Source organism: Otolemur garnettii, unplaced genomic scaffold, assembly GCF_000181295.1.
Source record: "Otolemur garnettii isolate 467f Iridium unplaced genomic scaffold, OtoGar3 scaffold00068, whole genome shotgun sequence".
Lineage (NCBI taxonomy): Eukaryota > Metazoa > Chordata > Mammalia > Primates > Galagidae > Otolemur > Otolemur garnettii.
In genome coordinates, this window is record NW_003852463.1 from 4,422,281 (window position 1) to 4,439,309 (window position 17,029).

Sequence of the window (17,029 nt, forward strand, 5' to 3'; positions counted from 1 at the left end):
AAAAGAAAATAGTCCAAGAAACAGAATCTAGAGACGCCAGGTCTTTGAGTGTTTGACCATATTTCCCTAATAAGACCTACTCTTCCTCCAAGCCAGCAGCCCTGGCACCACCACCTCAGGAGTGCAGGGTCTTGCACAGTGCTCCTTGGGGCAACCCAGGCCTTGTATGCCATTCAGAGGGGCTGACAAGCCAAAGCCACCGTGGCCCTGCCCAGAGGTCCCACCCCACGCCACTCAGCATCTCTAACACACCAACCAGCCCTGCAGCACATACAGGCTGCCACTGCCACATGTCTAGGATAAAGGGATGTCATTACACCTCTGGGCATTGGGCAAAGAGCTGAGGACAGGGTAGGCACTCAATCATATATCCTGGATACAGCCAAGATGATTTTACCATTTCTTTCATGGGAGGCAGAGAGAAGAGGGGTCAGATAATTGGGTTTTAGAGAATGTAAATAGTAATCTCAGCTAACATATTATGTGCTCACTACATACATGGATTAATTCACTTAGTTCTCACAACAGTCATAGGAGGTAAATATAATTATTACTCCCATTCTGATAGGGAAACTGATACAGGTGGTAAGTAGTAGAACCAGGATTCAAATCAGAGCCATTTGACCACAGTGTCTCAAAGCTTAAACCTCAGTGCAGACTCCATATAACTGCCTTTTGGACACAAGACCCAGCTCTCACATTTGTTGCTCTGATATACCTAAGCCTCAGTTTCCCCATGTGTAAAATGGGGATAATAACAGCAGCCACTTTCTTGGGTTCTGGGAGGAGTCAATGACATCAGGGGCATTGGTCAGTATCTGGCACATTGTAAGTGCTCAACTGACTTGACTTAATAATTAGTTATTCTTACTTTAATATTATAAAATAGCATTTTCCATCAAGCTCTAGACTTTTTAAATACTTTCATTTATCTTCTCTGAGCCTCCAAGGAGGCAGAATAAGTGTCAGATTATTCCTACTTTACAGTTGAGATGTTGCGGTCCAGAGAGACAAAGGTACAATGAGTATGGGACAGAGCTGAGGGCTCCCTCCACCATGACACCCCTCCCAGCCACCAAATAAGGACCTATGTCCACCCAGAGCCACACCCCTCACCTCCACCCGGAGGATGTCATCAGCAGGGAGGTCTTCCACCTTCTGCTCCGTGTGCTCTGCCAGCTTGGTCTCCAGAGCAAGCAGAAGCCGGCCTCGGTAGGCCACACCTTCCCCCTGCAAGGAAGGTCAGTCAGGTCACTAGGGCAGGGGAGATGGAGAAGAGTAGGAAAAGAAAAGGGGAACTTCTAGCCCTGAAGTAGCTCATCTCCCAGAACCCCAGCAGGTCCCTATGCCAACTTCATCCCTCTATGGGTGAAGAAAACAGGCCTCCAAAAGTCCACAGGATATGCCAAACCACTAGGCCATCTGGCCCAGACCCCCACCCAGCCCCAGGGGAGATGAAACCTGAGAGAGATGGGGTCTGGGTACCTCAGGGACTGGGAAAAATGAAAGGATCAAACTGGCCTTGAGATAGAGTCAAGGTGAAAGAGGGTTCTCTGAGGGGATGACTGCCTGTCCCTGGGCCCACCCTTGGAGTTTAGGCCCTCATCAGACCCTTGGAGTTTAGGCCAGGCCCAGACACTGCTCAGGCCAGACTGAAGGATCCCCACATGCAGGCCTGAACTCCTGAGCATTCTAGGGATCTGAAATCCTGCCCCAGCCAGGGCTCCAGCTGGCTCACCTTGCCCATGTTGAGCTCTCCGTAGGGGTCCGGGAAGCCAGTGAATTCCCTGGGGCTGCCATAGAGGTTGACATAGCAGGGCCCAAAAGTGGGGAGGAAGCCCAGATGGTCATCCACTGGGAGACACAAGCAGGGATCAGAAGGATGGCCCAGTGGGGCTTTCCAGTACCCAACCCAGCCACCTTCAGACCTGAGCCCATCCCTGACCTCAGCTCCCCCTACATGCACCAGAGGCAGCCCCTGTAAATGAATAAAGAATGATGACACTAATGATAGCTCTATCACCCACAAGTCTCTATACTCCTTACTACTATGCTGAAATGTATTTTTATTAGTCCCATTTTATAGTCCCATTTTACAGATGAGGAAACTGAGGCTAAGAGATGCAAAGAAATACACAAAAAGGTGGCAGAGCCCAAACTGGGATAGCTTCAAAGCCTATGCACTCAGCTAGCATGCTTAGTTGGAGCACTGGGCCTTCCACTGCCCCTCAGCCCTGAATCCCCTCTGTATCCAGCACTGTCCCTGCACCTCAGACCCTCCAGCCAGTGTGGAGCACCAAGCCTGGTAAGCAGAGAAGCCATCTCCCAGGGGGCCAGGGAGGGGCCCGGAGAGATGTTCCTCCCCCACAGCGCAGCCCCCTACATGCCTCATGTCCTCATGGCCTTGCCTCCTCCCTTCCACACACACATTGTTCAAAGAAGTTTTTTAGTGGAGCAGGTTAGAGGAGAGTTAGAGAGAGAATTACACTAATGAAGAGGGAAAATCTTTTCTCTACATCATTTCCATCCTTTTGGAGGCTCTCTTTTGTTAATATCATTTTCTAGCTCACAGCTGAGTTTCCCAGATGGGAATTTACTGGCCATATTATGAAAACCCTAAAAAGTTGGGGTCTCTTTTTCCAAGGAAGGGAAAAGAGGATGTCTCCAGAATGCCAAAGGTGGGAAGTAGGGCTGGGAACGGGAACCATCTGGGATGACCCACTCCACACAAGGATGGACCAAAGTAAGTACAAAATAAATGGCCTCGGGAAAGAAGTGCTTAAGCCAGATTTAAGGCCATGCATTGAGTCTCCCCCGATCCCCCTGTTGAGACCCCAGGGATGACAGAGGGACAGGGATGGTGGCACCAGAAGGCTAGAGCCCCTCCCTTTCAGCCAGGAGTCCTCTTATGTCCTTCAACACTTTCCCTCTTCCAGGCCCCAGCACAGACGGGGCTCTGGCTTTGTGGACAGAGGTAGGAAGCCCAGGCAGATGGAACTAGCATAAACATTACTAATTGTTTGAATTAATCATCTCAATTATGATTTACCTTAGGAATTTCATCTTCAAATGTTTTTAACTCCCCCTGGCCTCCTCCCCTGTCCCAGAGGCACTTCACATGCTCCCCGCCCCACTGTGGACCCCATGCCTGTTCCAACCCCTCACTGCCAGGCAGAGCATCAGCCAAAGCCTAGCAGGCTAAGGAAGGGTTTAGAGAGATGAGAGGAAAGTACCCTTCAAGCATTCCAAACAATTTTCATATCCAGCCGAGGTTGAAAGGTAAGCTCAGGGACCATGGGTGACTCTCAGTCCCACTTCAGGCAAATCAAAACCTTCCTCACCTCCAGCACCCTCTCCCCTCCAGCAAAAACCCCAAGGGCCCACTCCCCTAGTCGTCCCCAAGGTGACAGCAACGTACGGTCTGTGGCGTGCGAAGGCTTGACCACACCTGCAGGCTCCTCTGAAGCGTAAAGAAATGGAAATGGGGTTAGGAGAGGCATGGCTGGGTTACATGGACGGCTGTGAATGGAGAGTTGGCAGAGAGATGGCAAGACAGCTTGTGTGGCAAATAGCTGTGCCCAAGGCCCCAGCCCCAGGACATCTAGGAACTCATCACAAATTAAATCTTCCCCAGCCCCTCCCCAGCCAACACAGACCCCAGCACCACGGGAGCTGCAGGTTTACCCACTTGATCAGTCCATCCCTCTGGGTGCTCTGTTTGCCAGTGGAAAACTGGGCCCCAAACTTGAGTCAATATATTCGAGAAATAACACAGAAAAGAAAATGTGCTTTTCCATATTATAGCCAGATAAGTGAGGGAAACAAAGTACAGACACGAAAGAAACATGAAAGGGCCAGAGCTGGGCAGCAGACACACCCCGAGCTCCAACCCAATTGGCAGCTTGACAGGACCGAGTGCCTGAGCTGGGGCATTTCAAGGCACAACATTTCCACCTCGTGGCCATGTCCAGGATTGTCACTGAAGGTACCCTGTTGCATTTTTACAACACCAGGCACTGGCATATGGCTCTTGGCACATGCCACTTCCAGTGAAACACAGTGCCAGGTGCTGTCCACTCGCTGAAGGCTCTATGCACCTGGCTGTGCCCCTCGCTGTTGATAATGATATCTAGAGATGAGAGGCACGAGGAAAGAGATGCTCTGCACACTTCAGGCTCTTGGAATTGGTTCCTCACTTCTAGGCAGGTATAAGATACCCCCAAGTGAGTGGATACCCTTCCGCATTCCTCCACTCTCCTCTCTGATTCCCGCCTCTTCTCAAAATCTGCCCTTCCTTACTCCTCCTCAGACCAGCAAAGAATAACCAAGTCTGAGGTCTTGACCAGGCCTGAGGATGTGGTTGGTCAACTTGCTGATTATTTTCATCCATTTCTCACCTTTACCTATTGTTCTCCTTCTAGAAAAGATGCCTTTTCTTATCTTCCCTTAGTTTCATAATTGTAGTTGAAAGCCAAGAGTAGAAGGAAACATTATGGAGGAAGAATGAGCAGAGACACAGAGAGAAGAGTAAAGAAGAGAGAAGGAACTGTGGACATCTGGAGATGAGGACAGGGTCAAACAAGTGCAGGCAGAGGCAGCAAAGAGGTCCAGGCCCAGCCTCTTAGCTCTCCACAGCCAGGCCTCGCTACAGATGCCGGCTGGCAGAAGTCATGGCTGCAGACATCACAGTTCATGGCCATTCTCATATCTACAGGAATAGGCTTTCATCCGTGGGAGAAACAGGCCCCTTTCTGTATAGTGAGGGGATGACACAGGCCCAACTGCTGCCCCATGGAGAATGGTGGCCAGAGATAAAACAGATTCCATTTTTAAATCCTTCCAAGTGATTACTAACAGGCCTGGTCTGTTATCTGGGGCTAATGAGGCCAAGGTCCTAGTTCTGAACCCCATATGCTTCTTATAGAGGCAAACTCAGCTTCCCACCCATACTAATATTAAATCCTGACCCAGCTCAGACATGGATATCCCCTTGATCCCACCAGCCATTTGACCAACACATGCCTCTGGTGGCCAGGAGGACCAAGTGGGTGGCTGTGGAATAGCTTATTTCTCAGCTGTATCTTTTCAATAATTCACCCCTACGTTCATTCATTAGTTCATACAGCAAAACCAAAGAGCACAGTACTGGGACCTCAGAGTGTGTAACACATGCAAGACATGGCCCTGCTGACATCTTCTGCCAGTGATTCCTAACGTGGGGTCACAGGTTAGTGGATGTTGAGGCCCATCCAAGTTCTCTTCCCTGTGTCTGCAGACAGCTCATAAAGTCAAGGGCAGAGTGACCAGTGAAGCAACCCAAGACAAAGCCTCTATTTATTCCTCACCACCCTTCTGCCAAAACACAACTGTTTTGGTGTGTTTTCTCTAAGCCCAGGGAACCCAAGCTGTGGAAGCCCCAAAACACATATGAATACTCCCAGTTTTGTGGCCTGAGCAATGAAGCCCAACTCCCTCACCTGGAGGAAGCAGAAGGCAACTCAGAGCAGGACCTCCCAGCCCAATGAGCCACAAGTCACAGCCCTGCAGACAGGCCCCGGGACACACATGTCTCCTGGAGAAGCTGAGACCACCACCTGCGGCCAGCCATGCCAGCTCCCTCTGCCTCTCGGCACACCCCCAAGCCCATGGCGGCTGGCTGCCTGACACCAGCCTGCGCCAGGTAGGAGGAGAAACTGAGCACTGCTGGGAAATCAGCATCATCTGCATTCCAAAGACAAAAAGAAACCAACCTTGGATTTCTGAGCCGTGGAAAAAACTATAGGATACAAGTGCTATTCACGCAGCACGAGTTTCCTATGTATAAAATTATTCAAAGAATCTGCGTAGGTTTCACAGGTCTTCTGTGCCTGTTACTTTATGAAAGACTTGCAGCTTCTAAGGTAAGTGCTCCTTTTTAAAAAACAAAATTTTTACTTAATACTTTGGAGCACAGGGTCCAAGGAATACTTTTGCGTGCCCAGGCAAACTTGCGGGCAGAAGTGTTTAAGAGGTTAGTGTTAGGTCTTGTCCCCACTGGAAACAAAAACAAAAACACAAAAACAACTCCTGGTTGGACCAAATAATCTGGTGAACCCTGAGGCAGGGGAACGTAGAGAAAGAACTTATTTTTACAGTTCAGTTCCATTCGGGATTTGAGAGCCGTGAGGAATAAAGCCTTGTGCATCACTTAGATGTGCTAGAATCTGCCAATGTGGAGAAGAAAACATAAAAGAGCTGAGGGAAAATCGTAGTGCCATGATCTGAGGGAGACAAGTTCAAGGCTTGACAGGAGCAAGGCAAGTGCTAACCTCAGGGCCAGAGAGAGGCTCCAGCTGCAGAGAGGGACCCACCTCCGTGGAATGGGACATCAGAGAACCTAAGAGTCATAAAGAGCAGCTCCAGATGGATGAACACAGTTAACTCTTTTATTGTCACATAGATCAAGCTATTTAACTGCATATTCAAAACTGTTTAACTGGTTGCAAGAAGATTCTCATTTCCAGAACAATCTGTGAGAGGTGGTCCCGCCTCTGAATGCCTCCCTGAAGCACGCTGGGTTGCCCATGACCTGAGCGCCATCTAGTGGCCATATAAACTTCCTCCCCTATTAAAATACTATTCATGACACAGAAAAAGATGAAAGCTAACATCACCCCAGAAACGAAGGCTGAGAAGAGGAGAAAGGAAAGGTTTAAACTCTCCTCCTGATGGCAGGCAGGGCTGTAGCCTTTATCAGAAAACAGAAACAGAGACTGTCAGAAAACAGTCCTAAATGTCACATTCTCCCTCTACCTGAATTCAGAGACAAGGACAGCAGCAGTCAGAAAACTGAAGAAGAGTTTCCTTCTATACCAACAGCGCTGATCTGTGAATCCAGACTTACCTGAATCCAGTCTGTCCCTGGACTCAGAGACAAGGACAACACCAGTCAGAAAACTGGATAAGAGTTTCCAACAGCGCTAACCTGTGGGGCAGGCAGGACGCCTTCTGCACCACCCCACAACACGGCCACCACCACCTCAAATCTTTCTCCTTCTGTGTGCAAAACAGACCTTTTCAGAAACTGTCTCAACAGCAATTAGTGAAGGTGACTGAAGGTGACTGTCGTGAGACAGGTCACTCCTACTGTTAGGAGGGGAGGAGGTTTGGGTGGTAGTGCCTTCTAGAAGGCCAAGTTTGTGCATTTCACCAGCCAAGTGTCAATGAGGAAATAAGAAGGGCAGAGAACAGCCGGATGTTGATGCTCAGCGAGGGTGTTTGTAAGTTCACTGTACTGTTCTCTACTTGTGTACGTGTTTAAAGTTTTCTAGAATTAAAAATTTTTCTTAAAATGTTTCAGAGAACTTGGAAATGGGGCTTACAGATCCAGGATAGTGGACTCTATCCAGGGGATTAGAGTCCAAGATAGTGACTTCAAGAGCACTGGGCGGAGTCTGCCAGAAACTGGCACATGAAACTGTCCTTCAGCTAAAGGTCTGAGAAGGTCAGATGAAGACCCAGGCATCCCGTCTGTGGAAAGGCATCAGCACAGAACAGATGTTGGCGAGTGAATAAAGAGGGGAGGGGACGCAACAGAGTGCCAGCCAGGATAGGGAAACCACATGTGCACAATTCAGAAAGTTATTTGGAAACCTCAATAGAGTGCAAGAAAACATAGCCTTTGTGGAACATAGCAAAACTTCTGGGAGAGAACAGACGAGGAGCAAAGAAGAAAAAGGAAAATACCAAGGGAGCAATAGAGAGAAAAGAAGCCTTGACAAGAAATTAAAAATGCCGTGTGGGCAGCAATAAAAAGCAGAATTGGTACAGAAAAACATCAGATTGGTGATGTAGAAAGCCAATAATAATGATAATAAACATCAAACATTACTTTAGGGTTTATTGTGTATCAGTCACAATAAAAACGTCACATTTATAATCTCATTGGATCCTTACAACAACCCTATAAGGTTGGGATTGGTAAAAGCCTCCCATTTAATGGGAATGAGACGGGAGCAACTCACTCAGTTACAAAGAGGCAGCGTCAACAGAATTTGAACTCAAGGTGGCTCATTTCAGAACTGAAGCATTCACCACTATCCAAATCTACCTTCAGTTATCCACAGCATAATGTCAGAATTTATTTTTAAATTCCTCAGTTTTATAGATTTAAAAATATACCATATCTCAGACAGAATTCAATGATGAGTCCTACAAAGTAATTCCCTAAACTACAAGAAAGGAGGCAAATTCCTAAAAGCATAAAGGAAAAAATGAACTAACTACAAAGGCATCAAATCAGGCTGCTCTCAGAAATTACACCAAAATAAATTTTAAAAAGGTTAAATATTTAAATGTAAAAAATAAAAATTTAAAAATAGAAATAAATATGTCTTAGGGTTTGCTGAACCTTTAGGTTTAAGCATTATATAAGAAGGCCTGACAATTAAGTTCTTAAACTCATCCTAGAAAAAGCTGCATACTTCCTTGCTGAATGTCACCCTGGTTACCTTCAAAGTACTCCCCTTGGGAAGCTACATGCTGACACCAGTGCTTGTCCATCCTTCAAAGCTATTTTGGAACTCTTTTTCTGGAATGCCCATCAGAGCTGTTATCATAAAAGGTCTGACAGTTAAGTTCATGAACTCACCACAGTGCGCTTATGTTGGCAACACTGTACAAACAACTAGGTTTCATAACCTTGGTACACCAGGGGTCTCACAGCTATCTTCATGACAATGTGTGGTGGTGTCTCACTGAGTGGTAGTCATTAAAGTTGCATGTTTTTCTGTAACGTACAATAACAGCTCTAATAATCATTCCAGAAAAATAGTTCCAAAATTGCTTTGAAGGGTCACTAGGCACGAGTGTCTGTGTACAGCTTCCCAAGGAGAGTACTTTGAAGGTGACTATAGTGATATTCCCCAACAAGATATGTAGCACTTTTTCTAGGATGAGTTCATGAACTTAATTGTCAGACATCACATAAGAGAGAAACCATACATTCATTATTTAAATTATTATTATTATTATTATTTTACAGTTTTTGGCTGGGGCCAGGTTTGAACCCACCACCTCTGGTATGTGGGGCCAGTGCCCTACTCCTTTGCGCCACCTCCTTATTTAAATTTAAAAATTGAAAACAAACACAGAAAGGTAATTAGAAAGCTTAAAAGGAAATAATAAAATAAAATTAAAGGAAGTGGAAGACTACAAAGATGAAAAGTCAAATGAAGTTTAAAAATAAACTAGTAGCAAGACTAATCAAGAAAAAAAGAAAAATTCAAATATATAGCGTTAGAAATAAGAAAAAGGAAAACAACATAGGTATAGAAAATTATTTAAATTATAAAAGTTTGCTCTGTATAACACTATAAACTAAATTAGACCTCAATATAATGGATGCTTTTCTAGAAAAATATAAATTATCAAAATTGACTAGAGTAAAAGTAACAAGCTAAAAACAATGATCACAGGAGAAATTTTAAAGTTTTCTAAAAACTATTAGTATACCCAATCGAAAAAGGCACATAGCCCATATGGTTTTACAGGTAAATTATTTCAAACCCTCCAAAGACTATATATCCTTATGTTATATAAACAGTTCCAGATGTTACAGAAAACTTTAAATCTTTACAATTAATTTTACAAAGCCAGCACAATCCATATACCAAAACCAAAGAAATAATAAGCAGACATACCAGTTGATGATAACAGAAAGTCAGAAAGCAGGTCCAGGAACACATTTAGGAATTTAGTAGGTGATAACAGTGGTATCTCAAGATATAGGGGAAAGATTATTCAAAATACAATGTTGTTATCACCAAAGAACAAATTTGAAAAAAGAAACTCTAGCTCCCTGCCTTATTCACTAAGGAAAAGATTAGCAGATTTGGCTACATAAAGATTTTAAACTTCAGACTCAGTACCCGTAGCTCAGTGGGTAGGGAGCCAGCCACATACACCAAAGCTGGAGGGTTTAAGCCAGGCCCATGCCTGCTAAACAACAATGACAACTCCAACCAAAAAATAGCTGGGTGTTGTGGAGGGCGCCTGTAGTCCCAGCTACTCAGGAGGCTGAGGAAAGAGAATCACTCAAGCCCAAAGAGTGTGAGGTTACTGTGAGCTGTGATGCCACAGCACTCTACCAAGGGTGACAAAATAAGACTGTCTCAAACATATATATTTTTTTAACTTTTTTTTTTTTTTTTTTTTTTGCAGTTTTTGGCCAGGGCTGGGTTTGAACCCACCACCTCTGGCATATGGGGCCAGCACCCTACTCCTTTGAGCCACAGGTGCTGCCCCCAAAATTTTAAACTTCTATAGGCCAAAAAACTATTAACTGGAAAGTAAAGCTAGAAAGAATTATGTGCCACATATAAGAGAAAAGTTAATGTCCATATATATACAGAACTCTTACAAAACAATGCGAAAAAGACAGGCATACCATCAGAAATAAGGACCAAGAATTTGAACAGGGAATTAGAATAAATATAATTATACAGACATATTATATATAAATATAACTATTATATATAAATATAACTTATTTATTAAAGTATTTTTAAAATTTACATTAAACAACTTAACCAGCTATCAATGACATGAAAATTAAGGCAATAATGAAATACCATTTTCACCTATCAAATTAACAAAGTTCTTTTATAATAATACTCTTTTACCCCATGTGAGGGAGGTTGCAGCAAAATAAACTTGTGGGATTGATTAGCGTATAAATTAATCCAGCCTTTTTTTTTTTTGTCCTAGAATCCAAAGGCAAGTCCAGCCTTTTTGAAGGGCAATTTTGATAATATACTAAAATCCCTAAAAATGCTGAAATTCTTTAACACAGCAATTGAACTTTCAGGTATGTATCCAAAAGGAAACTCATGAATTGTATACAGATTCAGCTACAAAAATATTCACTGCAAAGGTAGCTGTTTATAATGTGTAAAAATTCAAAAATACCTAAATATTCACTGTTAACTAGTTAATGTGGATTATAGTACATTCACACAACAGAATGTGTGTTTTCATTTAAAACTGTGTGCAGGCGCCAGCCACGTACACCTGAGCTGGCGGGTTGGAATCCAGCCCAGGCAAGATTCTTGGGAGGCGCCTGCGGCTCAAAAGGGTAGGGCGCTAGTCCCATATGCCACAGGTGGCTGGTTCAAACCCAGCCCCAACCAAAAAAATAAATAAATAAATAAAACTGTGTGTAGTGGCTCACACCTGTAATCCTAGCACTCTGGGAGGCCAAAGCAGGTAGATTGACTAACTCAGGAGTTTGAGACCAGCGTGAGCAAGAGTGAGACCTCATCTCTAAAACAAAATAGCCAGGCATTGTGGTAGGTGCCTGTAGTCCCAGCTACCAGGGAAGCTGAGACAAGACAATTGCTTTGAGCCCAAGAGTTTGAGGTTGCAGCTCAGTGCCTGTGGTTCAAGTGGCTAAGGCACCAGCCACGTACACCTAAGGTGGCGGGTTTGAATCCCCAGCCCGGACCCGCCAAACAACAATGACGGCTGCAACCAAAAAATAGCCTGGCGTTGTGGCGGGCGCCTGTGGTCCCAGCTACTTGGGAGGCGGAGGCAGGAGACTCGCTTGAGCCCAGGAGTTGGAGGTTGCTGTGAGCTGAGATGCCATAGCACTCTACCCAGGGGGAAAGCTTGAGGCTCTGTCTCAAAAAAAAAAAAAAAGTTTGAGATTGCTATGAGCTATGACACCACAGCACTCTACCGAGGGCAACTAAGTAAGACTCTGTCTCAAAAAAAAAAAAAAATTAATCTAATTTAATTAAAGTAAAATAAAATTTGTGTTGTAGAAAAACATTTAATAACATGAAAAGATATCTATGTTGTATTACCAAGTGACAAAAAAAAATTTGCAAAACAATTTATGTCTATCCATGGAGGTGTGTATGCACATATACATACAAATACATGTATATGTGCATATATACATACTTATATACAAACAGAAAATATCCCAGGATATTAATATTTCTTGTCTGAATAGGGAGGGCTTATGAGCAAATTTTATATTTTACTTCTTTATTTACAATTTATTTTCAACAAAAATTGATTACTTTTTAATAGACCAGTGAAAGCTATTTCAATGGCTTTTGACACTGCTAGGGCACAGTTGGCCAATGTAGAACCTGGTGGACTGCACAGCCACAGCCAGCTAATCTTATGTGCAAGGGTGAATTCTCTTCTTTGCACCAGGCAGTGGTGCCTCCTACCATCCATGTGTGGAGACCTAAATGTTTGTTTGCAAGCTATCTCTCTCACTGGCCGAAGCCCTTCTCTGTGGAAAATGTACAAAAAGGCCTATAATCTCTTTTCTGCAAACTCTCAAAACTAGAGGTACAAGCTGGAGATGGGACAGGGGAAAGCACAGGGGCCAGAGGGCAGAATAAACATTGGACATACCTTCTATTTCTCCTCCAGGGGCAGAGATTTTCGACATACTCAGGTAGGTGGTGGCCACAATGTCATTGTGAGTGAGGCGATCCCTAGAGCAAGGGAGCAGAAAGGGCATGAACATGGAGGAGGACGCAGGCCACAGCCCATCGGAGAAGGCCATGGCCTTGGTTACACAGCATGGAGGAGTCCCAGTCTTCACTTTGGTATGTTACTGATGCCTGATAATCCCAGGGAAGCAGAGACTGCACAGAACTTGCTCCAGAAACACCCCCTCTCTGAGGGAACTAGTCCCTTCTCCCAACCAGCACCCCATTAGCCAACCAACCCCTGCATGTGGATGGGAATGAAGCCAGAGGAAGGGAGATAGGGACAGGGAGCAGAACACTCCTCAGGGAGCCAGATCCCCAGACCCAGGGAGGGCTGAGGCTCCAGGGAGCTAAAGAAATAACCAGATCAAGAAGAAGATTCAGTGACAAAGAAGAAACTATTCTCCACAGCCACGGCAACCAATGCGAATGCACAATTCCTTTTTGTATTTGACTTTGTACATGGCAAAGCACTTTTAACCTTTATCTCTCAGGAGTCTCACAACAGCCTTGAGAAACAAGTACTTTTATTATTGTCTCTGTTGTACCAGTGAGGAAACTGAGGCTAGGAGCCATGAAGGTATTTACCCAAGGTCAGTATAGGAGGGAGAGGCAAAGCCCAGATGGCAGCCTCAGTGTGCTGGTTCCTGGCCCAGTGCTTTTCTCATGGCACACACCATACGAGGCTGTCCCGCTTCCTGGGAGGAGGCTTCTCCCCTTCCCAACCAGTGCAGGGGATGATGGGTAGGAGCTCAAGGAGACTGACAACTATTAGCCAATATCCTGTGCAGACCTCCCATCCCCTGACATCCACACCTGCCTTCCTTTATAGTGATAGGAGTGACAGCTAAACTTATTGAGCATCTACTATGTGCCAAGCATTGCACTAAATCCACTGAGTGACTGAACTCACTTAATCCTCACAATAGCTCTATCAGGTAGGTACCACAATTATCCTCAATTTCAAATGAGGAGGCTAAGGTTTGAAAAGGTAAATGATCTTCCAAAATGGCAAAGCTGGGACTTGGGGTCAGCTCTACTGATGTGGAAACCAGAGCTTTGATTGCAGCTACCTGCTGCTTCCTTGGCAACCTGGACCTGAGATTCTCAGTGTGGCAGTTTAGAACCCCAGGGAACATTTGGTGACATCTGAAAACAGTTTTAGTACCAGGAGGGGATGTTACTGGGCTCTGGTAGAGATGACTGTTGCTAAACATCCTACAATGCACAGGACAGATCACCACCTCCCCCAACAATAACAAAGGTATTTTGACCCCAAAAGTCAACAATGCTGAGGTTGAGAAACATTGGCCAGGGGTTCAAGAAGCTTCTGCACCATACTCTCTTTCTTCCTTTCTGTGCCCCTAAGGCCCCTCTCACATCTGTGAGCATCTTGGCCATAGGCATCATCAGAGATGATGCATCCCAGCCCCACTGTGAAAGGCACACCAAGTGATCTTATCCTTCCTCTAAATCTTTTTATTTCTTTTTTAGATTTTTGTTTTGCTTTATTTTTTATTTTTTGGCAGTTTTTCTTTTTTTGGCTGGGGCCGGGTTTGAACCTGCCACCTCAGGTATATAGGGCCAGCGCCCTACTCCTTTGAGCCACAGGTGCCGCCCCTTTCCTTTAAATCTTAACCCACGAGATACCACAGTCTCTATGCTCCCTTCCCTCCTCCTTATATTTCCCAGGCTGGTGACTAAGCTCTGATTTTTGAAGTTTTCCATCAGGACTGGGGCTGCATTAAGAAGAGTGAATTGTCAGCATAGATTTTTATCATTTTTCCTGGTGAATGATGTTAGTAAGAACTAGAAAATATAAATTTCCTTGAATATTTACAATGTGATCATCAACACCAGATAAGCAACAGCTGATGGCATGACCAATCCCCCCCAGAAAAAGATCAGCACCGAAGAGGATTTGGATTTCTGACCTATGACCTTATCTGAATCCAGAGAGGACGGAAGAAGAATGGGAAGAGAGAGGTTTTATTTTAAACAGAGGTGGGGTGTGGTTTGGGGCGGGGCGGGGGGGAGTTGTTTTGTTTTTTAAAAAAGGAATTTTTAAATAGTTGAATGGAAGATTAACTTACAGAGAAAATGCCATATGGACTATATCATATTTCCAGGAATCAGGTAATAACAAAAGTAAATCTGCATTTTCTGGGAAGAAAGCACTCTTCTTGATAGGAACTTGCAACAGCAGAATGCTTTCTGGCCAAAAGTTGGGTTTTGGGGCTTGGGGTTGCTTTTGGAAAACACAGCAAGTCTGAAAATAGACTCACAATAAAAATGCCACTTCAACCCAAACCAGAGATGCAACCACTAGATTCTGTAATGTGTTTGGATTGTACAGTATGCTGATGCCTTTGACACAGCTCACCTGGACTTGGGCCAGGCACATCCACAACACAGGAGACCCACAGCCACATGCGTCCACATGCACAAACACGCACAGCCAGCCGCCCACAGTCAGCACATATGCTCTGCGATCCGAACCTGGGATGTAAAGCCCATCTCTCCTCCAAACCGCTTCCCTACAGCACATACCCGTGGTCGCGGCCCTCCTGGCTGCTCCCTTTCCTCTCCTCTAATTCTCACAAGCTGTTTTCTTTCAGCCTGGGGAACTGGCACACAGCTTAATGGCTCTGCGGCCCAGGGGTTTTTCCCTGGTCTCTCATTATCCTCCTGGTTGGGGGTGCCATGGGCATGAGACCAAAGGAGAACACTCTGGGGAACCACATGGCCAAGACCTTTGGGGGCAAAGAAAGGACAATTCTCTTTTTGGAAAGCCTGCTGCCCTGAGATCACACGTGTGGACCCCCCTCAATCGTGAGAACAATCCCCTCAACGTAGCAGGAGGCATCATGGCCTAGTGGTTAAGAGCACAGGCTTTGGAAGAAGCAGTCTTGGATTTAAGTTTGGCCTCAGCTACTTTCTGGCTGTTGCTTTAGCAGGTCACTCAACCTTCCCCCATCTGCCTCCTCATCTGTGAACTGGGAACTGGGCCAGAGAATGGAGTTGAGGGTCAGATGGGATGAGACACATAAAGTGGTTGCTGGCCACAGGGTTTCACATGCAAATGTTAGACACGATCATTTTCCTAAGATGCCCATGGGCTATTGTCCTCACCTGTTGCATACCTGCAGTGGTGTCCCCTGCTCAGCCAACCTGGCCGACTTCCCCAGGCTGGGCACCCTTCCTTTTTATCCTCCTCACCCAGAGAGCCATGGTGGCCCAACCTCCCAGAAGCTCGGTTCTTTCCCACCCATTTGCCCGGGCTTGTGAGACTTTCCTCACTGGGATGCCCTCATCAGGGACTGCTCGAGACCCCACCCCCCTGCCCCACCTCCTCTAGGAAGCCTTCCCTCTCCCCCCACAGCCCCACCTAGCTGTGCCCTCCTCATCTGCCTTCAGGGTTAACATGCTACCTCCCAGCCAGTAGGGGCTATGAGTAAATGTTCTGAGAAGTGCCCACACCCTCTCCTGCTCTGGCTTCCTAGTGACCCTTCAGGACAGCCCTCTCTAACGACGCTCAGACTCACAACTCACCAGTCTATGACTCGAATCCTCATTTTTTCACACATAGAGGGAAACTGAGAAGGGAAGAGAGGTGTGTTGGGAACAGAGTCCTTTTGAAGAAAGCAACACCCCCTCCTCCAAGCAGAAAGCCAGGATGCTGGCAGGATGCCTCCCTGGGGGATGGGTAGGTGGGGCTCACCATGGCAGGTAGTGTGACGTTCTGGTTCCACTGAGGATTGGCTGTCTTCTCCAAGATCTTGCTGCAGAGCTAGAAGACACAGAGAACAGGTGGCTGGAGCTCCCTAGGGACTCAGGGCTCCCTGAGAGACCACCACACCACCCAATGGCCACTCTCTGCCATATTAGCTGCCCTTGGGGCTGAGCATAAGACCCTAGGCTCTGGTAGCCTGGTGCAGTGGGCTCAGATACAAGGAATCTTTGCAGAGACAAAGCTCAATGGAATGTCAGACTCAGAGCTAGGGAGTAGATGGGGGAGGTGGGATGTTTGAATGCCACAGCTCTCCTACCCTTAACTCAGACCTCTGGCTGAAAATGCCCTCCCCCCTATACTACAGACATGATCCTAATTGTGGGGGCCCTGAATCCAGTCCAGACTGACTTTCCCAGAGGTTCTCCTCTTTGCCCATCAACCCAGACCTTCTGCCTCTTCAAAATGAGTCCTAGAAGGTCAGAGGGAGGTGTGGCAGGGGCTTGGAGGTCATGGTAGACATCTGAGAGTGAAAGAAACTTCAGTGATGGTGCAAACCCTATAAGCCACAGTCTACCTGCCCTAAAGACTAGGCTTTTCACAAACAAGAAATCTCTTAAGAGTAGATTCAAGCCAGCAGCTCATGAGCCAACTCTGCTCTCAGAGATGATGGGGTGCACCAGGTCCCTTAGCCAGCCCCAGGACAGCCTGTACCCACACGTGGAGATAGTGGGTAAAGACTCACTGTCAGATATATATATCCTAGTAGTTCTGCATGTTCTTTTTTTTTTTCTTTTGAGACAGAGTC

General features: G+C 45.9%; 1 protein-coding gene across 14 annotated transcripts in view; it reads right to left on the reverse strand.

Moving 5' to 3' along the window:
- Window positions 1-17,029, reverse strand: part of DYSF (dysferlin) — a 215,241-nt gene that overhangs the window by 122,352 nt on the left and 75,860 nt on the right. For 8 of the 14 annotated variants that reach the window (XM_012807414.1, XM_012807417.1, XM_012807416.1 and 5 more), the window contains 5 exons: window positions 16,213-16,281; window positions 16,044-16,087; window positions 12,412-12,494; window positions 1,739-1,854; window positions 1,117-1,230 (listed from right to left, as the gene is read on the reverse strand). In XM_012807414.1, the coding sequence (XP_012662868.1) occupies window positions 1,117-1,230; window positions 1,739-1,854; window positions 12,412-12,494; window positions 16,044-16,087; window positions 16,213-16,281 (426 nt within the window). Of the gene's footprint in view, window positions 1-1,116; window positions 1,231-1,738; window positions 1,855-3,418; window positions 3,461-12,411; window positions 12,495-16,043; window positions 16,088-16,212; window positions 16,282-17,029 lie in introns of all 14 variants that reach the window. The other 6 variants (XM_012807420.1, XM_012807419.1, XM_012807418.1 and 3 more) reach the window with 1 other exon arrangement.